Source organism: Lepidochelys kempii, chromosome 12 (assembly GCF_965140285.1).
Source record: "Lepidochelys kempii isolate rLepKem1 chromosome 12, rLepKem1.hap1, whole genome shotgun sequence".
Classification (NCBI taxonomy): Eukaryota; Metazoa; Chordata; order Testudines; family Cheloniidae; genus Lepidochelys; species Lepidochelys kempii.
In genome coordinates, this window is record NC_136391.1 from 41,557,772 (window position 1) to 41,579,943 (window position 22,172).

Here is a 22,172-nt window from a genome sequence, read left to right on the forward strand (position 1 = left end):
TTTTTTCTCATTTAAAATTTAACATAATTTGTTTTCTGCTTCCGTAGCCACAGGGTAACACAGTATCTGGCTGAAAATCAGATTTCTGTAGGGTTTTCCAACAGATGCTTTGCTCTGAGGTTTTGTTCCATGTAAATGCATTGTATAAAAATCTTGCTGCAGCTAACTCTTTAGATTTTTGGAGGAGCAGGATGGGCTGTTTACAGGTATGAGGGCCTGACAGAAACAGACTTCTAGTACTACCATTTAACATATTTTTTTTACAATTTACAGGTCAGTTTAAAAATTTTAAAACTGGGTCTTAATAGTTGGATTTTTATGAACACATTTGAAATTTTAACATAAGCAATACAATGTGTATCTCATATTCATCAATTCAGATGAAGAGTTTTACCCACTCTTTGAAGGTCAATCAGGCAAGTATAGACAACTAGGAATCCAGAATTTTGTGCTGCAACATTGATATCCTCAGCTTCTTTCTCAGGTAACTAGTTCCATCACACTTCCAGAAAATAGGAGGAGGAAAATGGGATCCCTATATGCATCAGCACTAAGGACTAGCATTGTGAGCTCTTTGCGTAGACTGCTGCAGTAGGAGAATCTTCATCCAGAGGGCAGGAAAAAGAGTAACGTGAGCCAGCATTAGCATATTACTAACAGGAAATATGGATCATTTACTAAGATCTTTTGATTGCAGACCCAGATGATGAAGCAGTCCCAATCTAGGCTGTAGTTGGAGTTGATTACTTACATAGATCAGTAGCTGGAGCTCCAGGAACCCACACTTTTGATGTTCCTGGCATGAGCATTTTCAAACCCTTGTTGGAGAAGGTGACTGATTCTTCAGTTGTATTTCTCAGATGTTGATGAGATTTTTCACATCTGGAGGACATGGGTTTGTACGAAACTGATTTAAAAAAGCCTTTATCTTTCTGTTCAAAATGCTAATCTAAGTCTCTTCTCTTGTGTTCCTTTCTAGTAGCAAGTCAAAAGCCCTCTGTCATCTTCTATGTGGAATGCTTCAAATACAAGAGCCCCTGTTCCTAAGCACTTTAAACTGTATTGCTTTTTGAAAGGTAAATGTGAAGGGTGAACCTGTTCTCTGAATTAGTATGTACAATAAAATCCTCTCTACCCTTACACAGAAAATATCAAGGGAGTGTAGTCCTGTTCCTTCTCCCTCCAGTAGAATCTTAACAAAGGACAGTTTGCAAATCTTTGGGGTGCAGTAAGGAATGCATCCTTTCCAGTGTCTTTTTGATCTCTTGTTCCCACTTTGCCACTGTGGAAATAGATCCTTCTTCCATATTTTTTCCTCCCCACAATTATGAACAACCTTCCTGCATCTGATTTGATTTTCTGGCTGTTTTCAATTCCCATCTCAACTTTTCGAGCTCTAATAAAACGATCAATTTGTTTTCTTATAGTAAACACTGGGACACAAATTCCACAACCCTGAAGCTTGTTCACAGAATCCTCTTAAATTGCATCTGCCATATATAGCATGTAATCAGACAGGTTGAGCAATGTTTTTGTGCGAACAATATACAAAAATAAATATTGGTATCTTGAGAGAGAGTAGCATAGACCTGTTTGATCAAAGTTTCCCCAAAGATATAGCTGAATGCACATTCTTCTTATGTCTCTTCCCACCCAAAAATATTTAAAAAAAGATGATCTGTGGGATTCTGTCAGCTGCCATCCACGAGATATGAGGTATTATGGAGCAGGTGGAATCTGGTATTCTAAACAAAAGGAATAATACTTCTGAATCTTCGAAAGTTTGTCCCTGTGGAGTGGGCTAATTGTAACCTTTTAGCAAATTCAGCGCTACTGTAGATGTTTCATTTATACTACAGCTAGGAATATATGGTTTGTTCCTTTCTTTAAAATGGTATATAGGAGGCAGGTTTAAAGAGGTAATTTAACTTCTCCTGCGGGGGGAGGGGGGCTCCATAATACTTGCAGTAATAATTTTTGTACATTTAACTCTGAAAATGATATTTTGTTGCTCTTTTGTTAATTAATACAAGAGCCATACCATTAATTAATTTGTCCCCTCTTGCAACCATACTCTAAGGGTTAGGTTCATTTTCTTCCTTCATAAAGCTAAAGAAGCTTTTGGGTAATACTCATCCTAAAATATCCAAATCAGTTAGTTGAAAATAAAGTTTGAAAATGGAAAGTGAGTTTTTGCAGAATTGAACCCAGGACATCATCTTTTCCTATGCTTATTTCCATATATCAATAGCAGAAATTTCTCATATTTATTCTAGACGGATTTCATTGGCAGTGTCAGTCACTGGTCCTTTCCTTTGATCTGGAAGCAGTTACCAGAATCTTCAAAGGTGTGAACCTGCCAACATAGCAGGTTTATGATGTCATGTAGTGACTTGATTATGAAAAATAAAAAGCTCGATCTGGTTTTGGTCTGGTGTCCAAAGTCTTGGAAAGCTTTCAATTCTTGCAGTTCGTAGTCAGGAATGCAGAAAACCATCACTTCAGTCACAACACAACAGATGAATGATCGGGAAGTGCCTTTCCCTATCTTTCAGGGGAGGAAATTTTGAAGGGGACAAACTTCAGAGAATGCACAGCTTTGAGGAAAAACTATATATAGCAGGTTTGTTTCAGCCAAGAAATATCAACTGCTTCTTTTTTTTTTTTTACAAGGTTAATATACATTGTAAAGCTTTTTCGGCCAGGGTCTGCCTCTGACGATGTGATAGTACAGTGCTTAGCATACTGGGACCTCTGGGCACTGTTGTAATACAAATAATTTCTGACAAATTTCTAAACTGCACTCCCCAGTATGTCACTTCTAGGTACGTACTATTATGAAGATAGTTTCAACAGTCCAGGAGAGGCCAGTGTCTAATTAGCTTGATGGCAGTTAAGGCAAGGACGTTCTCTCATCATTTGAATTCTATGTATAATGGTGATAGAGTATAGATATGTACTGGGAGAGTCGAAGAAAGGAAAGTTTCTCACAAACACTCTTTCCATTTAATGGAAATTTCTGTTGGTAGTATATATTTCCTCTAAAAATACAGTGGAATAAGTAATAGACCTTTAGGTCTGTAATTCCTATTTCTGTTCTAGTCTAAAGTTGCTTTCCGCCTTCTCTTGACTGATGTATAAGCAATAAAGCCCACCCATTAAGAAGGTTTTGGCATTAGTTCATTATGAAAATGCACTATTCTTATTATCAAATAATGCAAAAACAGGAAAAAGAGGACAAACCTAGTTTGTAATTACTGGGGAGAAATTCCTTGTCATAGTGGTATAAAAACCTCACTTAGTCCAGCACAATATTACTACATTTTTGGAAGGAACTGGTGGATTTGAGGAACAGAAGAGAGAATTTCCTACCTGGAGATGTTTCTTGTAATTCTGATCCACTAGTCAAGACATTACAGAATTATTCCTTTTAAGATGGTTTGGTTATGTCAGGAAGTTGGGGAGATGAAAGGTGAGAGCTGGAAGAGGGAGCAGCTGAGGAGGTGTAGAATTCTGCCTGACTTGCTTGGTTGCCTCTGACACCACTCTGAGTGGGAAAACCTACTAAACTGAATTGGTGGATGAGAACCACTAACAAAAAAGTTGCAGGTAAGAAATTACTACTTTTGTACCTTTAAACATGAGTGTAAATAATTGGTGGTGTTTATATAAAATCAGATAGAATGATGTATTTAATCTAGGTATAAAGTACTGCTTATTTCAGCATGTAATTGTAAGGAATTGAAACTGTTTTGGGCTTAATGTAAATTAAAATAACCAGCCTATCTTGAATCTGTGTGACTGTTTTTTAATTGGTGAATTGGATTGCTTGATTATATTTACTGGGATGCTAGTTGTTTTCTCTATTAATACTTAACTTGCATTCTAGCTCCGCCATTCAGAGACAGGCATCGTGTGGTGGGTTGTGACAGTGTCTGTCAATAGTGAAGACAAATAGTGCCAGAGACACTTAACCCATCCAATCTCACCCAGGGTATAGGTCGGTCTTGTTTTCAGACTTCTTCATAAGTCTTTTTTTCTTTCTTTTTTGTTTCTAAATAGTGGATTGATTGAAAACTAAACTTTTTTTGTAAAGTTTTTAACTTTACATTAGAAATACTAAAAGAAGAAAAGTAGAAACCCAAAGTTGGCATATGAGGTGTTAAAAGCAGGTTTGCAGCCACTTTGTAAGTTCTGGTTCATAACTTTTAAACCTTTGGCAACACCAGGGTTGATGCTTGAAATTATGTATGTAGCATCCTTCTGTTTTATTCTGAAAAAGTCAAATATTGCCAAGAATACAGCATGTAAGGTATATAAATAATACTCCTGGAGGGCCACACTCCGTGCATTAGGCCTATAAATAAGGCCCTATTTGAATTGCGGGATGATTGTCACAAAAATGTGGTTGAGTTGCAGACAAGACATGGACAATTGCGAAGAGGAAATAATGGGCCTTATTTGAAGTAATAAAGCCCATTATTATTTTTCTGCAATTTTTCTGCTGTCAGGGTCCCGGGGCTGAGCGGGGACTCCTGCTGTCAGAATTGCGGTGGAAGCCTAATATTGAGGAATCTGCGATTTCCACTGTATCGCAAGTTAAGTAGGAGCTTACCTATAATGTCCCAAACTTTATCCTGTGTGTTGATGGAATTTTCATTTTTGTCACCAGTGGTTTTCTAACAGCCTGTAGTAGACCACATGGCACACATGCTAGGCCCTGAAAAATAAGGAGAGTTCTTAATGACTTCTTGTATGTAGTGAATGTTCATGCATAGGGGGGTTGGAATACTTAAAAAAACAAAAAGATCTCACATAGTTGCATTTAAAATCTTACAATTTCCACTGTGGGATGTGACTCACATTGCATGTCGGTAGTAAGGCATTTGTTTCTTTTTGAGGGTTTGTAAATTCTTGTAGTAGTGAAGGATTTCTTTGAAGAGAGTGAACAAGGATTTCATGGAACAAGGATTGGCTCCTCTTAAGCTATTTTCAAAGACTGCAACTCCCTCCATGGCAAGCAGTGATCATCTCACCCCCCATAATTATTTTAAAGGCTGAAAGTCTTGTTTGACTTCACAGAATTATAGAAATATATAATGTGGCCTTAGTCGGTAATTCAGGAGCTAATGTTTCTTTCCTTTTCAATAAACAAATTGTTGTAAAACAAAATCCAGCACTAATTTGTACATGGGGATGCTCTTAGCTTTGCATTCCCAATCTTCCTGATACTAGCCTGTGAATTTAGCAGCATGCATTTGTGCCACATGGACACTGCATCCTATTTTCCCACTGTCTGCTTTCTGGCTGCTTTTTATTTTCAGAAAGAACCTAAATTATTCCAATTCATAGAAAGAAGAGGCTATGAAAATAACACTGTTTTACTGCCCTGAAAGTGAGATCGTCACTTGGGACTAATAGGCAGCTTTCAGCTTGTTGGAAGCAAACATGAGTGAACTGATGCTATGACCAACTAGAAATTATGCATCAGTCCTTCTAGAAATAGTGCAGAGATATAGATGTTTGTTCTTGATTTTTATTATAAACTCCAGCACTGACCAAATATGTTAAGTTACAGTTCTTGGTTAGTTTAGGTTCTTTCATTTACAAACTATAGAACTGCATCTGACTATTAATGTGTAAATTGTGTTGCCTGAAAGGGAACAGGAAATGCCTTGTGTTAAAATGCTTGATCTGTATCAATCTGTTTGGCTTTATGCAGAAATATTTGCAGGAGCGGAGGCAACAGATTATGAAAGTTAGTTTCTTCTTTTCTACTAACTTCATATCGAGTAGAAGTGAAGCTCAGAATAGCTTGAAGGGTTTTAGTTTCTAACAATGATCCACCATACTCTAATCTGAAAGGATTTAAATACAAAATACACTTGCAGACCTGTTTTATTAGCATTTATGGTCCCGTGGCTGCATACCCCATCAAAAAATGCACTTGGCTTATATCCTATAAAATTTTAATTCTAAAATAATTTTAAGAAAATTGTAGCTAAGTCTTACTAATATTCAATCTTTATTTCAAATGTGCAAATACAGAATATAGTAACAATATCTAAGTAAACAAAATTTAATATTTGTGGGTTTTGGAAAGCACTGTTAAAGCACAGGTAACTAAGCTATCAGATAAGAATAGTAGCCTAATGTGTCTCTACAGTGAATAATTTACACTCTAAATCAAAAAGAAAATGCTTAAATTGGGAAAGGCCTGTGTTTGTACTCTGATTTTGCAGGATACAAGTGGGGTTTTTCTGACATTCTGGTTGTTGTATGCTTGTCAAGGTTCCTTCCCCACTCTGAACTCTAGGGTACAGATGTGGGGACCTGCATGAAAGACCCCCTAAGCTTCTTCTTACCAGCTTAGGTTAAAAGCTGCCACCACCAAAGTGTTATACAAAGAACAGGGGAAGTGCCCACTTGGAAACGTCTCCTCCCAAAATATCCCCCCAAGCCTTACATGCCCTTTACTGGGGAAGGCTTGATAAAAAATCCTCACCAATTTGCATAGGTGAACACAGACCCAAACCCTTGGATCTTAAGAACAATGAAAAAGCAATCAGGCTCTTAAGAGAAGAATTTTTATTAAAGAAAAAGTAAAAGAATCACCTCTGTAAAATCAGGATGGTAAATACCTTACAGGGTAATCAGATTCAAAACACAGAGAATCCCTCTAGGCAAAACCTTAAGTTACAGAAAGACACACAAACAGGAATATACATTCCATTCAGCACAACTTATTTTATCAGCCATTTAAACAAAACAGAATCTAACTAGATTGCTTGCTAACTCTTTTTACAGGAGTTCTGACCTGCATTCCTGCTCTGGTCCTGGCAAAAGCATCACACAGACAGAGAGAACCTTTGTTTCTCCCCCCCCCCCTTCTCCCTCCCCCCAACTTTGAAAGTATCTTGTCTCCTCATTGGTCATTTTGGTCAGGTGCCAGCGAGGTTATCTTAGCTTCTTAACCCTTTACAGGTGAAAGGGTTTTTCCTCTGGCCAGGAGGGATTTAAACGTGTTTACCCTTCCCTTTATATTTATGACAAGTCCCCCAAATCACAGGTAGGGTGAAACGCTGGCTGTGATTTCTTCCTGGAGCTCGAGGAGAAAACAGAGTTAATTAGACACCTGCACCTCTAAATATACTACCAAGTATATAAAGACTAACAATATTTTCCACATCTCAAGGATGATTTTAACCAGTTGATTCTGGGAAACTTTCACGGGAGAGTGCATCAGCCACTTTGTTAGAAGCTCCTGAGATGTGTTGGATGTCGAAATCAAAATCTTGGAGAGCTAAACTCCACTGAATACGTTTTTTGTTATTTCCCGTGGCAGTATGAAGCCACTCCAGCGCACCATGGTCGGTTTGCAGGTGGAAACGCCGTCCCCAAATATATGGGTGTAGCTTTTCCAGAGCATAGACAATGGCGTAACATTCTCTTTCACTGACTGACCAATTGCTTTCCCTCTCAGACAGCTTCTTGCTGAGAAACACTACAGGATGGAATTCTTGATCCGGTCCTTCCTGCATTAAAACTGCTCCCACACCACATTCGGACGCATCTGTGGTTACTAGGAATGGTTTGTCAAAGTCTGGGGCCCTTAGCACAGGGTCAGACATGAGTGTCGCTTTAAGCTGGTTAAAGGCCTTCTGACACTCTTCGGTCCACTGAATGGCATTTGGCTGTTTTTTTTTGGTTAGGTCTGTCAGTGGGGTGGCAATTTGGCTGTATTGCGGTACAAATCACCTGTAATATCTGGCCAAGCCTAAGAAGGATTGGACCTGTTTCTTTGACTTTGGGACAGACCACTTTTGGATAGCATCCACTTTGGCCTGTAGGGGATTGATAGTTCCTTGACCCACCTGGTATCCAAGGTAAGTCACTCTGTTTAGGCCTATTTGACACTTCTTAGCCTTAACAGTTAGTCCTGCCTCCCTTATGCGCTCGAAGACTTTTTGTAGATGTTCCAGGTGTTCTGCCCAGGAATCCGAAAATATGGCCACATCGTCAAGGTAGGCGACTGCATATTCTCCCAATCCTGCTAGGAGACCACCTACAAGTCTTTGGAAGTTGGCGGGTGCATTCCACAGCCCAAAAGGGAGTACACTAAATTCATACAGCCAGACATGTGTGGTGAAGGCTGACCTTTCCTTGGCGGATTCATCTAGCGGTACCTGCCAGTACCCCTTGGTTAAGTCCAAGGTAGAGATGAATTGGGCCCATCCCAGTTTCTCTAATAGTTCATATGTGCGTGGCATTGGATAGTTGTCTGGGCGAGTCACAGCATTTAGCTTACGGTAGTCCACGCAGAAACGTATCTCCCCATCTGGTTTGGGAACTAGAACTGCTGGAGATGCCCATGCACTGCCAGAGGGGCGGATTACCCCCATCTGTAGCATATCCCGGATCTCCCGGTCTATAGCAATTTTAGGAGTTTGAGGAGACACCCGGTAAGGTTGGACTTTAATTGGGTGAGCATTACCTGTGTCAATGGAGTGGTATGCCCGTTCAGTCAGTCCTAGGGTGGCTGAGAACGTCGGCGCGTAGCTAGTGCACAGCTCCTTGATCTGCTGTCGGTGCATATGCCCAAGGGTCATGGAGAGGTCCACGCCACCAGCACTTTTCCCTTCATAGTAGACACCTTCAGGCCACTCAGTGTCATCTCTCTGGGCTATAAACTGACAAATCTTTAATTCTCTGGAATAAAAGGGCTTTAGAGAATTAATATGGTACACCTTAGGCTTTCGGTTGGAGGTGGGGAATGCTATGAGATAATTAACAGCTCCCAGGTGCTCTTGGACCATGAATGGCCCTTCCCATGACGCTTCCATTGTATGGGCCTGGAGCGCCTTTAAGACCATGACCTGGTCCCCTACTTTGAAGGACCACTCTCTGGCATGTTTATCATACCAGGCTTTTTGCTCTTTTTGAGCATCCTGTAGGTTTTCTTTAGCAAGGGCTGAAGAGGTTCGGAGGGTGTTTTGTAGGTTGGTTACAAAGTCCAGAATGTTAGTTTCTGGAAAAGGTGTAAACCCCTCCCATTGCTGCTTCACCAACTGTAATGGCCCCTTAACCTCGCGGCCATATACAAGTTCAAATGGTGAAAACCCTAAACTGGGATGTGGTACTGCTCTGTAGGCAAAGAGCAACTGCTGCAACACTAGGTCGCAATCATTGGAGTGCTCATTTACAAATTTACGTATCATGGCCCCCAAAGTTCCATTAAATTTCTCCACCAGGCCATTTGTTTGATGATGGTAAGGGGTGGCAACCAAGTGATTGACCCCATGAGCTTCCCAAAGGCTTTTCATAGTTCCTGCCAGGAAATTAGTTCCTGATCTGTGAGGATGTTGGAGGGCCAACCTACCCTGGCAAAAATGTCTGCTAGTGCCTGGCACACACTTTTAGCCCTGGTGTTGCTTAGAGCTATTGCTTCCGGCCATCGGGTGGCAAAATCCATGAAAGTCAGTATGTACTGCTTCCCTCTGGGTGTCTTTTTCGGAAAAGGACCCAGAATATCCAGAGCTACTTGCTGAAATGGAACTTCAGTGATGGGGAGTGGCTGGAGAGAGGCTTTGACCTGGTCTTGGGGTTTTCCCACTCTTTGGTATACCTCACAAGACAGGACATAAGTAGAAACATCCTTGCCCATTCCCTCCCAGTGGAATGACCTCCCCAAATGGTCTTTGGTCCTGTTCACCCCAGCATGACGACTAGGATGATCGTGGGCTAAGCTCAAGAGCTTGACCCCCGGTACTTAGTTGGAACTACCAACTGTCTCTGAGGATGCCAGTCTTCCTGGTATCCACCAGAAAGAGTTTCCTTGTATAAAGTCCTCTTTCTATAACAAACCTGGATCGATTAGAAGAGCTGAGAGGCGGTGGGTTGCTCCACGCTGCCGTCAAAGCTCTCTGGAGGCTTTCATCTGCTTCCTGTTCGGTCTGGAACTGTTCCCTTGATGCTGGAGACATCAGTTCCTCATTGGATTGTGGACCTAGGCTTGGTCCCCCTGGAAGCGATGTAGGGGATGGGGCTGTTTCTGTTGACTGTGAACCGCTCTCCACTGGTGCACTATGTTGGGGTTCAGGCTCCAGCTGAGCCTCTGGTGTAGGGTTATCAGCTGCTGCCGGTTCAGGTTCAGTGGGGCCCTCTGGTGTTGGGGTTGCAAGTACTGGATTCAGTGCGGGCAATGGTTCAGGTGCTGGTTGTTCCACCGGTTCCGGTTCTGGGGCTGGCTCTGTCTGGGTCTCTGGGATTGGATCCACTGCTGCTGTTGCAGACGTTGCCGTGGGGTCTGGTTCCATCACCTGTGACCAGGTCCTGGTAGAAGTTTCCGGAACAGAGCTAGGCGTGATGACTTGCTTAGCCTGGCTACGGGTGACCATTCCCACCCTCTTGGCTAGCTTCACATGATTGGCCAAGTCTTCCCCCAACAGCATGGGGATGGGATAATTGTCATATACTGCAAAAGTCCACGTTCCTGACCAGCCCTTGTACTGGACAGGCAACTTGGCTGTAGGCAAATTGAAAGAGTTGGACTTGAAGGGTTGAATTGTCACTTGGATCTCTGGGTTGATTAAATTGGGGTCCACTAAGGAAGCATGGGGAGCCGACACTTTTGCTCCGGTGTCCCTCCACACGGTGACCTTCTTCCTGCCCACACTCACAGTTTCCCTCCGCTCCCAGGATATCTGGGAGGTATCTGGGCCTGAGGACCTCTGGTGTGATTCTGGTGCAATGAACTGTAATCTGTTGGGGTTCTTGGGGCAGTTGGCCTTCATATGCCTCGGCTCGTTACATTTAAATCCTCATCCAGCTGACGGGTCACTGGGGCGAGGTGGGTTGCTGGAGAACGGTGTGGCAGGACGATAAGGTGCCTGGAGTATTCCTTAGTGTGTAGTTGGGGCCTTGGGCTGCCCCCGGTAGTAGGGTGTGGTCTGAGAGTCTCCATTCTGGTATCTGCTCTAACTGCGACCAGAGTTGTTCCTCTCTCCTCCCTCCACCCATTTTGTTCTGGCTTGCCCTGCCTCTCTGGTGGTCTGGGACTGCTCGTATCGCTCAGCATAAGAAGCAGGACTTTCTGCTGAGTCCATTTCCTTATCCCATAAACACTGTTTTATTTCCTCCTTGGACATATTCAGGAATTGCTCCTGAGTTATCAAATCACACATTCCTTCAAAGCTGCTAACACCCCTTCCTTGGACCCATTTATCTAACAGATCCTTCATCTGGTTTGATAAGCCACATTACTTAGTCCAGGCCCTCTTTTAAGGGTTCGGAATTTTACTCTATACATTTCAGGTGTAATTTGAAATTGCTTTAAAACTAAATTCTTGAACTTATTATAGTTAGAAGCTTCATCAATAGGCATCTTATTGAATATGTCCAGAGCTCTTCCAGTCAATTTTGCGATCAAGGTGGTCATCTTGTGAGCTTCAGGAATTTTATGGAGTGCGCACAGTCTCTCAAAGGTGAGAAAATATTCAGCGATATCACTGGATTCATCATACTGTGGACACAGTCGCTCCCATTTGTGGATTGTTGGGGAAGGATGGTTAGGGTTATCCAGTAGATTCCGCTCAGCCCTTACCTTCTCCAACTCCAGTTCATGCTTCCTCTCTTTTTTCGTCTCCTCCATTTCTTTTTCCTTTGCCTCCATAGCTCTCCTGTGGGCAGTCTCTTTGGCTGTTTCTGCCTTGGGCTCTGTCATGTTTGCCTCTCTGTTTTTAACTAACTTTACACCGGAGGGTTAGAAATAAAACAAACAAACAAAAACTTGGCTTGTCAAAAAAAAAAGAGGTTGTGCTGTACCTGGATACCGATGTTCTCTGATAGTGATTGTCAGCCTGCGGGAAAAATCCTTTTAAAAAAAAACAAAACCTAACACCTTTGTCTCCAGGCAAAGAGACAGAAAAACCCTCTAGTTGCTCCTAGCTAAAAAAAAACAACCCACCTCTTCAGGTCTGTGAAGAACTTGTGAATTTCCCTGCAGGAGGTTAACTACCCTGCCTTTAGGTAGAGAAAACTCCAGCTCACAAAAGACAAATCCCTTTTGTTATGCTTGTTGCTTTGTCCCCTTTTACAAAACCCTTTAAAATCTTTTAAAATCCTTCTTTTAATCCTTCTGTGTTTCTGGTTTAAAAACAAAATCTCAAAATGATTTCAGATTAATTCCACCGCTCTGCTACCATGTCAAGGTTCCTTCCCCACTCTGAACTCTAGGGTACAGATGTGGGGACCTGCATGAAAGACCCCCTAAGCTTCTTCTTACCAGCTTAGGTTAGAAGCTGCCACCACCAAAGTGTTATACAAAGAACAGGGGAAGTGTCCACTTGGAAACGTCTCCCCCCAAAAATATCCCCCCAAGCCTTACATGCCCTTTCCTGGGGAAGGCTTGATAAAAATCCTCACCAGTTTGCATAGGTGAACACAGACCCAAACCCTTGGATCTTAAGAACAATGAAAAAGCAATCAGGTTCTTATGAGAAGAATTTTTATTAAAGAAAAAGTAAAAGAATCACCTCTGTAAAATCAGGATGGTAAATACCTTCCAGGGTAATCAGATTCAAAACATAGAGAATCCCTCTAGGCAAAACCATAAGTTACAAAAAGACACACAAACAGGAATATACATTCCATTCAGCACAACTTATTTTATCAGCCATTTAAACAAAACAGAATCTAACTCATATCTAACTAGATTGCTTACTAACTCTTTACAGGAGTTCTGACCTGCATTCCTGCTCTGGTCCTGGCAAAAGCATCACACAGACAGAGAGAACCTTTGTTTCTCCCCCTCTCCTCCCCCCCCCCCCGCCCCCATCTTGTCTCCTCATTGGTCATTTTGGTCAGGTGCCAGCAAGGTTATCTTAGCTTCTTAACCCTTTACAGGTGAAAGGGTTTTTCCTCTGGCCAGGAGGGATTTAAAGGTGTTTACCCTTCCCTTTATATGTATGACAATGCTCAATTCCTGTATTCTTGGGAACAATTCCTTTTTCTGTTGGATAATTTCTGAAAAGGTAGGAAATGGAAAAATGCTCTCAAGTTTTAAAACAGGACCAATGAAGATTAAAGTATTGAAAACTTGGAATAAAGAATGTTTAAATGCAGCATATTCAACCAAGGGATCCCTTTTGTGTATAAGATATATGCATAGATTGTCACTGGCTCCAAATATATTTAGAGTTAAAAAACACAATGAAATTATGTAAAATATGTTGATTTGTTATTCATTATAGTAACTTCATGAATTCATACCTGGCTGATCATACTTGTTTACACTTTAAACTAGGAAGAGGATAAATTGGCTGGAGACCTATTGGCTCTACCTCTAAACACGAAATACTTGCATTATTTTTAGTAGTGGCATAACTTGAAATGTTTAGAAAGCACATTTACACTGATTTATCCTCAAAAATACATTTCAAATTTGCCTGGATTTGTATAAGGGCAGAATATAAATGATCTGCTTCTGTGATTGAAGTGATCCTCGTGCTGCTGTTTGTATATTTTTGAGGTATGATCGGAAAAACACTGAACTTCACAAAGCTATACATATATTTTAACAGTTGCATATTAACGGATGATATTTGAATACTTTTGAGAATATATAGCAAAAGAGAAGGATATTTGGATTGTATTAAACAGTATTCGTTTAGCTTGCCATTTGTTTCCCTCATTACCAATACACAGGACATCCCTGCTAATTGGAATACAGTGCAACTGGTCCCTCTAGGAGAATATATATTTCCTTCAAATTCTCTTAAAAATACAGAGGAAATTTGTTTTGGAACCTGGTAGTATTTATGATTAAAGTTTGAAATATTGTTCGCTGGTGACCTCAGACAGCATTACCAGCTATTTTGCTTTGTGCTAATAAATAATATTGTTTACATCAGGGATCAGCAACCTTTGGCACGCAGCCCGTCAGGGAAAGCCGTTGGCGGGCCCGGACGGTTTGTTTACCTGCAGCGTCCGCAGGTTCAGCCCATCGCAGCTCCCACTGGCCGCGGTTCACCATTCCAGGCCAATGGGGGCTGTGGGAAGCGGCGCGGACTGAGGGATGTGCTGGCCACTGCTTCCCGCAGCCCCCAGCAGCTTTCTCTGATGGGCCGCGTGCCAAAAGTTTTTTCCACAAAAATTAAGATAAAATTCATCTGTTGGGTTTCTAGGGTTTCTATTTTAAATGCAGGATATGATCACCGTTTGGTATACCTGTCCCAGTGCAGACTTGCATGTATAAAGTGCTAAATTCTGCTGCTTTGGTTTTTTACATGAATGCTTCTTTAGAAGAGCTCATTTTAATGTTTACTTCAATATTTGCTACAAAATGTTTCCACAAGTAATCCTTAACACTAAATTCTGCAGAAGGCTGATCACCTTTATCCCAATTTTAGAACTTTGTTATGTGACTCAAGGGTCAGCTGTGTAATTGTTTATTACTCCAGTTAAAATGTTTGTCATGGGCAGGGATCCATGACATGTTCATATTCTGCATTCTGGATGTGCATGGTGTTTCGTTCAATCTGTAAATGGATTGATACCTAAGAAGGGAAAATGTTGCTCTGCTGCAGGACCAGTCTGCAGCATTATTGCTGAATGCTTCATGTATTCCACTTGCAAACCTTGCATGCAGCACACGTGCCGGGTGCGTGCTGCACACTCTTATTTCTATGTGGGTGAGTTTACAAATACTAAATGAAAACTAATGCTGTTGCCGCTAACTAAACAAGGTAAAAACATGTATGGTAGCAATCTTTCTCAGCTCAAAGTGGTTGCAAATCAGCTCCTAAATATTGTCACTGAAATTAATATCTAGATGAAGAAGTTTTTTCCAATTTTATAAATGTTTCTACAGAAGAAGCATTGTATTAATGCATGCTACAAAACAGATAAATTTGTCTTTAAATTTGAATGCAGTTCACAGTGACTGAATCTTCCAGCTTCAGCCACTACATTTACCAAGGAACAAACTGGAAAATGGAACTGGTATCATTCAGCTTGTCCAGGAGGTGGAGGAAGGGAGTCTCTTTCTACATAGCCAAAAGAGTAATTTATTGATAAACTGTACTGACAAGTAAATTTCTCTTAAAACTTAACCACAGACAGGGATTATTTTTCATTTCACTTGGAACAGAAAAACATCTAAGTTTTTTTGTTTTAAAAACAGCCTTCATTTTTAATGACTCTTCATATGGTTCTGATGCTTCAATTTTAATCACAAATACACAGGGGTTTTGTATGATTTTCTCATTTTTACTATACCTGAAAATAAATATTCACTTCATGGTTAAACAAAAAACTGTGTTTTCCCCTTTTTTAATTCTCTGAGATTTCCTCAGCGTGGTCCAAGATGGTTAGAATACAGATTAATTAACTGAATTTCCACATTATGGAAATAATTTCATCATTTGAGTGGCTTATCAGAGACTCCTGTCTTTGGATTTAAAACCCCTCAAAAAACCTAACTTCCTCCTTACAGCAGATATTACTCTTTGCACTGCAATAATGACTATTCAGCTATGATATTCCAGTGTAGGTTTATTTCCCTTTGAAGTTTGTGGTGGTGGTATTTTTGCTTGAGTTTTGGTGTGGTCAGCACTATAAAAACAGAAGAAAATAGTTCCTTCCCTGGAGGGTTTACAATCTGATGTAAAACGTGAAGTTCTGTGAGTTGTTCTGCAATAAGCTACTATCATTGAAAACATCTATTTGAATTTTAACCTTCTTTGTTTTTGTTAACTTGCTGATTGATATGTCAAGTTTTGAGAGATTTATTTTAAAAAAAATCTTTAGCAGAAATGACCCTGTTGCTCTTCAAAAATCTTCTGTTTTTGTTGTTGTTGTTGTTGAACCCTTAGTCCTGCTTTCCTGTATCAAGGGCAGTCTGATCTGTAGGGTTCCCAGTTTAGTTAGTCAAATAATTTTTGCTAGAGTAGGTGGGTAGATAGGTGTAGGACTCTATTAATGTCTCTGAGGACACTGAGGCATGATTGAACTAAGAGTTCTGTCCCCTCATTGGTTCTATATGGCTTTTAACTCTGTATTTAAGGGGACCAGCTAACAAGTTCTTGGGAGATGGGGGTATGTAATTTGATGATGACTTCTTCAGCCTCTGAGTTCCTAGTGGCCTTTTATCTTTCCATGCTCAGCATGCTACAAATCAGTTTTGTCCCTGTTCTGAACCTACACAATAAACAACCCATATCATAGTGACTGGTACCAGTTCCATTTTGCCTACAGTTCAGTTGATTTTATATTTTATTTCTCATTTTATAATTGATATCTGGAATCAGCAGCAATTTTCTCATTTATTTTCTCATATTTTTATTCCAGGATTTGCCTCTGAAGCAGGGAGTGTCTGCATTAAAAATGACCTGTAGTTCTCTGCTTCATAGGTTAGAAACTTATTTTAATATTTTGTGGCTAAGCACAGTCCCGTCTTTTCAAAAAATTCTAATAATGAATGGTTTAATTGGCATTGAATGTGGACTACAGGCATACATTTTGCATTGGGGTTTCCATTGTTTTAGATAAAATGATTAGTCCAGTTGAAGCAATAAAAGCCTTGTTGTTTGCTTGCAGCCTTTTTTATGACCTAAAGTTAACTAAAAACGTAACTGATTATCGTTCAAAAGTTTAAGTACCATTTGGACACTTCAAAAATAATATTGTATTGCTTAGACCTTGTATTGCTTGAAGCATTTACATTTTCAAACTTACCAAATTCCAAATTTTCATTTGGGGGAAAAATCAGTTCACAAATCACATTATTTCAATGGGACTGCTATAGCCAGCACAGGTGCAAACATGTATCTTGTATTTACTTCTGAATTGTACACCGCAGATGCTTCTTCAGCTCCCTCCTCTTCCTCCATGGGCGGTGCTTGCAGCTCCTTTACCACCTCTTCCAGTCCTACCATTTACTCTACCTCAGTCACCGACAGCAAGGCTATGCAAGTGGAGAGCTGCTCCTCAGTCGTGGGGGTAAGTAACCGAGGGGTAAGTGAAAAGCAGTTAACCAGTAACACAGTCCAGCAGCAACAATCAATGCCGAAGAGACATACAGTCCTGTACATCTCACCACCACCTGAGGATTTGCTGGATAACAGTCAGATGTCCTGCCAAGATGAAGGGTGTGGATTGGAATCAGAGCAGAGCTGCATTATGTGGATGGAGGATTCCCCCTCCAACTTCAGTAACATGAGCACCAGTTCCTACAATGATAACACTGAGGTGCCACGTAAATCACGCAAACGAAATCCAAAGCAGAGGCCAGGGATCAAACGTCGAGACTGTGAAGGATCCAGCATGGATATATTTGATGCCGACAGTGCCAAAGCGCCTCACTATGTCCTTTCTCAGCTCAGCACGGACAGCAAAGGCAACTCAAAAGCAGGAAATGGGTTGGTATCTACATTTTTTAAAGTTCTATCACCATATGTAACACCAAGCTAATAAAACATACTCCTGACTTTTCTCAAGTGTTCTACTCAGGTTTTCACATAAACACAGCCTCTCCTTCCCTTTTATATCTTAGCTCATAAGTTTCTTCTAAAATTGCTAAGCTTTACAGAGAAGTAAAGCTAAGATTTATTGCAATATAACATATTCTAAGCTTAGTTAGTTATTCAGTCCAGTACTGGTGAGATTATCCAAGTTTTTTTCCCCAGTGGATTGAGATTCCCAAAGGATAGAAAGCTTTTCAATTCTATGGCTCCATTTGTAAAAAGTCTATTTAAAAAGAGCTATAAGTACTGAAGAGATCTTACAACTGTTCTACACTGTCTTCCTAAAAATACCTTGTTCAGATTTTTATGTGAGGATCTCAGTTGATACATTTTATCTGCTTCTGTCTGTCTTTCTATTTATCAAATAGAGAGAGCGATGGATATAGAAGTTAATTGCTTGTTACGATTTTTCAGCATTTAAATTAACACGTCTTCTTTCACTTTTTATTTGATAAAATGTTAAGATTATCTGCTGAACCAAATTTTGTTTTTCATGTGAACTCACTTCTGTATTTGATTTTCAGAAATAAATCTCTAATCCTGTTTCTCTCTGTGCTTCTGGGTTGTGTGCATGTGTGTGTTCGTATGTGGGCAAGCCTGGGTGGTGGTCTCTCATCTCTACCACTTCACACAGTTTACTAAATACATTTCAGTAGTTGCTTTAGAGAGAGAAAACGTCCATGAGTTTACAATAGTTTGTTGGGGGGTTTTTTGTTTGTTTTTTTTTTTATCTGTGGCTTCTTTAGTACTTAGTTTTATACTGCAGTCAAGTGGGTAGATTTATTTTTTACTTTTATGTATGTGCTTGCAATGTGTTCTAATGTTCATCACTGGAATGGTGAACATTAAAATATGACTGACTGGAAAGATGAGCTTTTCATATTCCTAAGGGAAACAGCCTTTAGTCTGTGTTCCCAGGGTCATTGCAGTTCCATACTTAAAATGTTGCTTTGAGAAAGTGATTCTAAGAAACTCTCCAGAGTGGCCTGCGGCTTCATGGTAGATATCTCGTTTGGTAAGATGAGAACCAGGCTCAACAAAGGATGCAGAGTAAACATTGCCACCCAGTCTTTTCCTCTTGCCTTCTGCAAAAAAGTACTTGATCAATGGAACAATTTTTTGTCTGTTTACCACAAATGGTCTAGACGTATAAGTGAAACAGTCCAACATCCTGGTGATAAGTTCACCAGGAAAAATTTATAATGCTGTGAAATTTTAAGTATTTAAAATTGATTTGTAGCTTCTCAGATTAATAAATAAATTGTTTGGAAAGCTAGAAAACAAGGTTGCACCAAGCTTACAGGAAAGAAGGCAATTCTCAGTTACCATGGAAAGAAGTGCTCTTCCTGTAGACAAGAATTGTGAGTGCATAGAAGTTTTCTCCAGACAGGGAGCACAGGTTTATTAAGCTGCAGACATGTGACCTCTGTAGCTTTAATAATGAAGAAACTAGCAAAATGTTCATTATTACCATAACAGGAGCTAAGCAGCATGCATTAGTAAAGGAGAGGTTATGTTTATATAGCCATAACCTTTTGGAACATTGGGAACAAGGTTGATTATAGTAGTATGCATTATACAATATATCTAGATTGTAAGAAGAAAATTAATAAAGTTCCAGGTAGCAGATTCTAGTTAAAAGTAGATGCTTTAGTATCAGAAGTGGGTAGTACACCAGACCCTTGCTAGAACGTGCGTCTATATAGCGCAAATTCACACACAACACAGTTGTGGCCATGGATCCGAAATTTAGTTAGTTTAATTGGAATTCATTTTAATGCGGTCCCCGCGTTAACGCAGTACCACGCATGGATCCCAAATCCCACGTTCTAGCAAGTGTCCGGTGTATAAAGAAATGGGCTGCAGGGGGACATCTATGTCTAGAGTACAGAGATGCAGCACTACAAACATAGATTGTAGGAGTGACTGTAGATTTTTGCTTTTCTGCCTAGTGGAGCTCAGACAAGTTAGTTGACTCACATTTTGGCATCAGGAGAAGAGGGAGGATGATGACATTTGTTATATTTGCTAATTCATGCAATTGAAATACTAGCTGCCTCAGAAGAGACTTCTAATCTTCTGTCAGAGCTAGAGGAAAAAAGCCCACTTCCATAGAAACTGTGAAGAGAGTTTGTGAAAGCCTTTTTAAAAGGCTTTGATTTTTGATGATTTTCCAGGGCAAACAGGAGGATTCCTGTTCCTCCATTGGAATCATGCCAAGTCTCGGTCTCACTATTAGTCTCAAGTCTTCATTTGGACCAGCTATGGTTCAGATGGCACACATTTTAAGTTAGCAGGACAATGAAGAAACAAAACAAAAATAGAATGTTGAGATATTGAGTAGGCATCATGGAATGTGTTCTAATAAAAGCATTTGGCTTTGGCAGTTCGTTTGAACATCCATGCCAGTCAGAATGATTTGTTTGGTTCTGATACCCCTTAAGCTAATTAATAAATAAGTATATGTAAAATATTGCTGTTGCTGTTTGCACAGGCATAGAAAATGGAATGCCACTGATTCTGGGAGTAAAAGGTAACTGAATTTAGAAGGACAGTGTAGAAATATCAGCTCTCCTTTATAGTTGGGAACAGGGACAAATGAGAGGGATTCCAGTGAAATATTTAAAATTCCTCTCTAATATAGGTAATTAGATTGTAAATAATAACCATAATTTCAAGAGACTCTTAAGGGGAAAACATGCCAAATAATTGGCAATCAGTACCTCTTCAAAGAAAAATAACACAGTATATGTGGAGTATTTTACCAAGCAAGATAACTCAGGATTCAAAAGTAGAATAATTAAAGAAAACACATAGGTAACCTGGGGAGGCCAAAGTATTAAATGTGTATATACTTTTAATAGGTCACATGTCTGTCTCTCCTTCCCATCAATTCCTATGATCTTAGTGTCCTTCATTAATCTGTTTAGCTGGAATTCTGAGTGTGAGAGATCAAAATGTGTGACCCATATGTTTCTGTATTGAGAATTCTCTTGTGACATAGGTAATTAGGTGAGCTGTAAAGGCAAAGAAATGTGAATCCCAATCTCAGAGCTCTGAACAATATGACTATACTTTCATAATAATTAGATTGCTTAACATTCCTTTTCTGATTCCCATGTTTAATTACATGATTTAAAATTCTGGATGTCATGAAAAGCAGAGAAAATGTAGTGACTCAAAACTTAACATCATTCTTTCAACTGCTAGTATACTGCAGTAATTTCCTAACAAACTATGGAGAACTGATCATCTAAAATCCTTGAATGTAGTTAGTATTTTTGGTTAACTAGGACAGTAGTGTAAATCATACTGCTCTCTACATTTGTTTACTTAGTGTTTCATTGAACTTGTGTAGATTGTTCCAACTGGAAGAGGGTTTCTGTAGAATAAAAAAACTGGGTGAAAATAAAACGGAAGGGGTTTTTGTGGTAATAGGCTGTTTGGCTACACTGAAGCTGAATAATAAGGATTTCTTGCCATAAAATGGTACTATTGCAATTTGTATGCTTTTATAACCTCTAAGTTCTACATCTTTTCTTTTAATTTGAAAGCAAGCCTACAAAACAGGTCTGGTGAAGCACTTTGGGATTCTGTGCTAAGATTGAATAAATAACGGGCTCAGAGGACAGTTTGACTCTTGAGAGGTTAAATTTCATAAATACACAAAATTAAGTTTCTGCAGCCCTTGATAAATCATCCACTAGATGCTTAGTCAGAAGATTTACTTTCATACTTTTTGCAAGTGTTCAAGGGTCTTGCAAGATTTGGTATAGCTGAGAGCATGATGGATGAAATCTTGTGAAAAATCAGACATGTAGCAGTATTAAGGGAAAAACTTGCACTCTTCTCTACAGCAATGAAGGCCTGTCTTGTAGCAAAACTACTGTGGTTCAGCTATACAGGAGTTAGGCAAGGAGTTGGGGAAGCCTGTAAAGAAGATAAGGAGTACTTGTGGCACCTTAGAGACTAACCAATTTATTTGAGCATAAGCTTTCGTGAGCTACAGCTCACTTCATCGGATGCATACTGTGGAAAGTGTAGAAGATCTTTTTATATACACACAAAGCATGAAAAAATCTTCTACACTTTCCACAGTATGCATCCAATGAAGTGAGCTGTAGCTCACGAAAGCTTATGCTCAGATAAATTGGTTAGTCTCTAAGGTGCCACAAGTACTCCTTTTCTTTTTGCGAATACAGACTAACACGGCTGTTACTCTGAAACCTGTAAAGAAGATGTGCAATTCCTGTAGATTATGGAGCCTTGCTCTGTGGTATTGTACAGTGAGAATTTCAGGCTGGATACTTTGCAGATCCACCATTGTGTAAATCCATGGGCCATCACCTCTTCCAATCAGAGTGTAAATAGCCTCTCCAGGTTTAAGGCTGGCAAAGTTGCCAGGAAATAGGTCCACCATCAGTGAATGGCCTTGAGGAAAAAGAGGTTTCCTTTCCTTCCCCAGCCAAATTGCTAACGAGGGAATCTCACACTTTCCCTTTTTTCAGGCTATCCACACACTCAAGAAGGCAACACTGGCTAGTTGACATTTAGACGGTTTCTTCACAGCCATAAATGCAGAAACTAATTGTTGATACAGTTAAAACGTACATTCTGCATAAACTGATTAAGCCCTCTCCCAGCCTACCC

At 40.0% G+C, this 22,172-nt stretch overlaps 1 protein-coding gene across 4 annotated transcripts in view; it reads left to right on the forward strand.

The window, feature by feature from the left end:
• The window catches only part of NFAT5 (nuclear factor of activated T cells 5), a 150,540-nt gene that overhangs the window by 55,630 nt on the left and 72,738 nt on the right, over positions 1-22,172 (forward strand). For 3 of the 4 annotated variants that reach the window (XR_013634503.1, XM_073308338.2, XM_073308337.2), the window contains exon 3: positions 16,859-17,417. Coding sequence is in view for 3 of the 4 variants with exons in the window: in XM_073308338.2 (XP_073164439.1) it covers positions 16,859-17,417 (559 nt within the window). In the remaining variant the exon portion in view is untranslated. Of the gene's footprint in view, positions 1-1,094; positions 3,610-16,347; positions 16,410-16,858; positions 17,418-22,172 lie in introns of those variants that run through there. The other variant, XM_073308341.2, reaches the window with a different exon arrangement.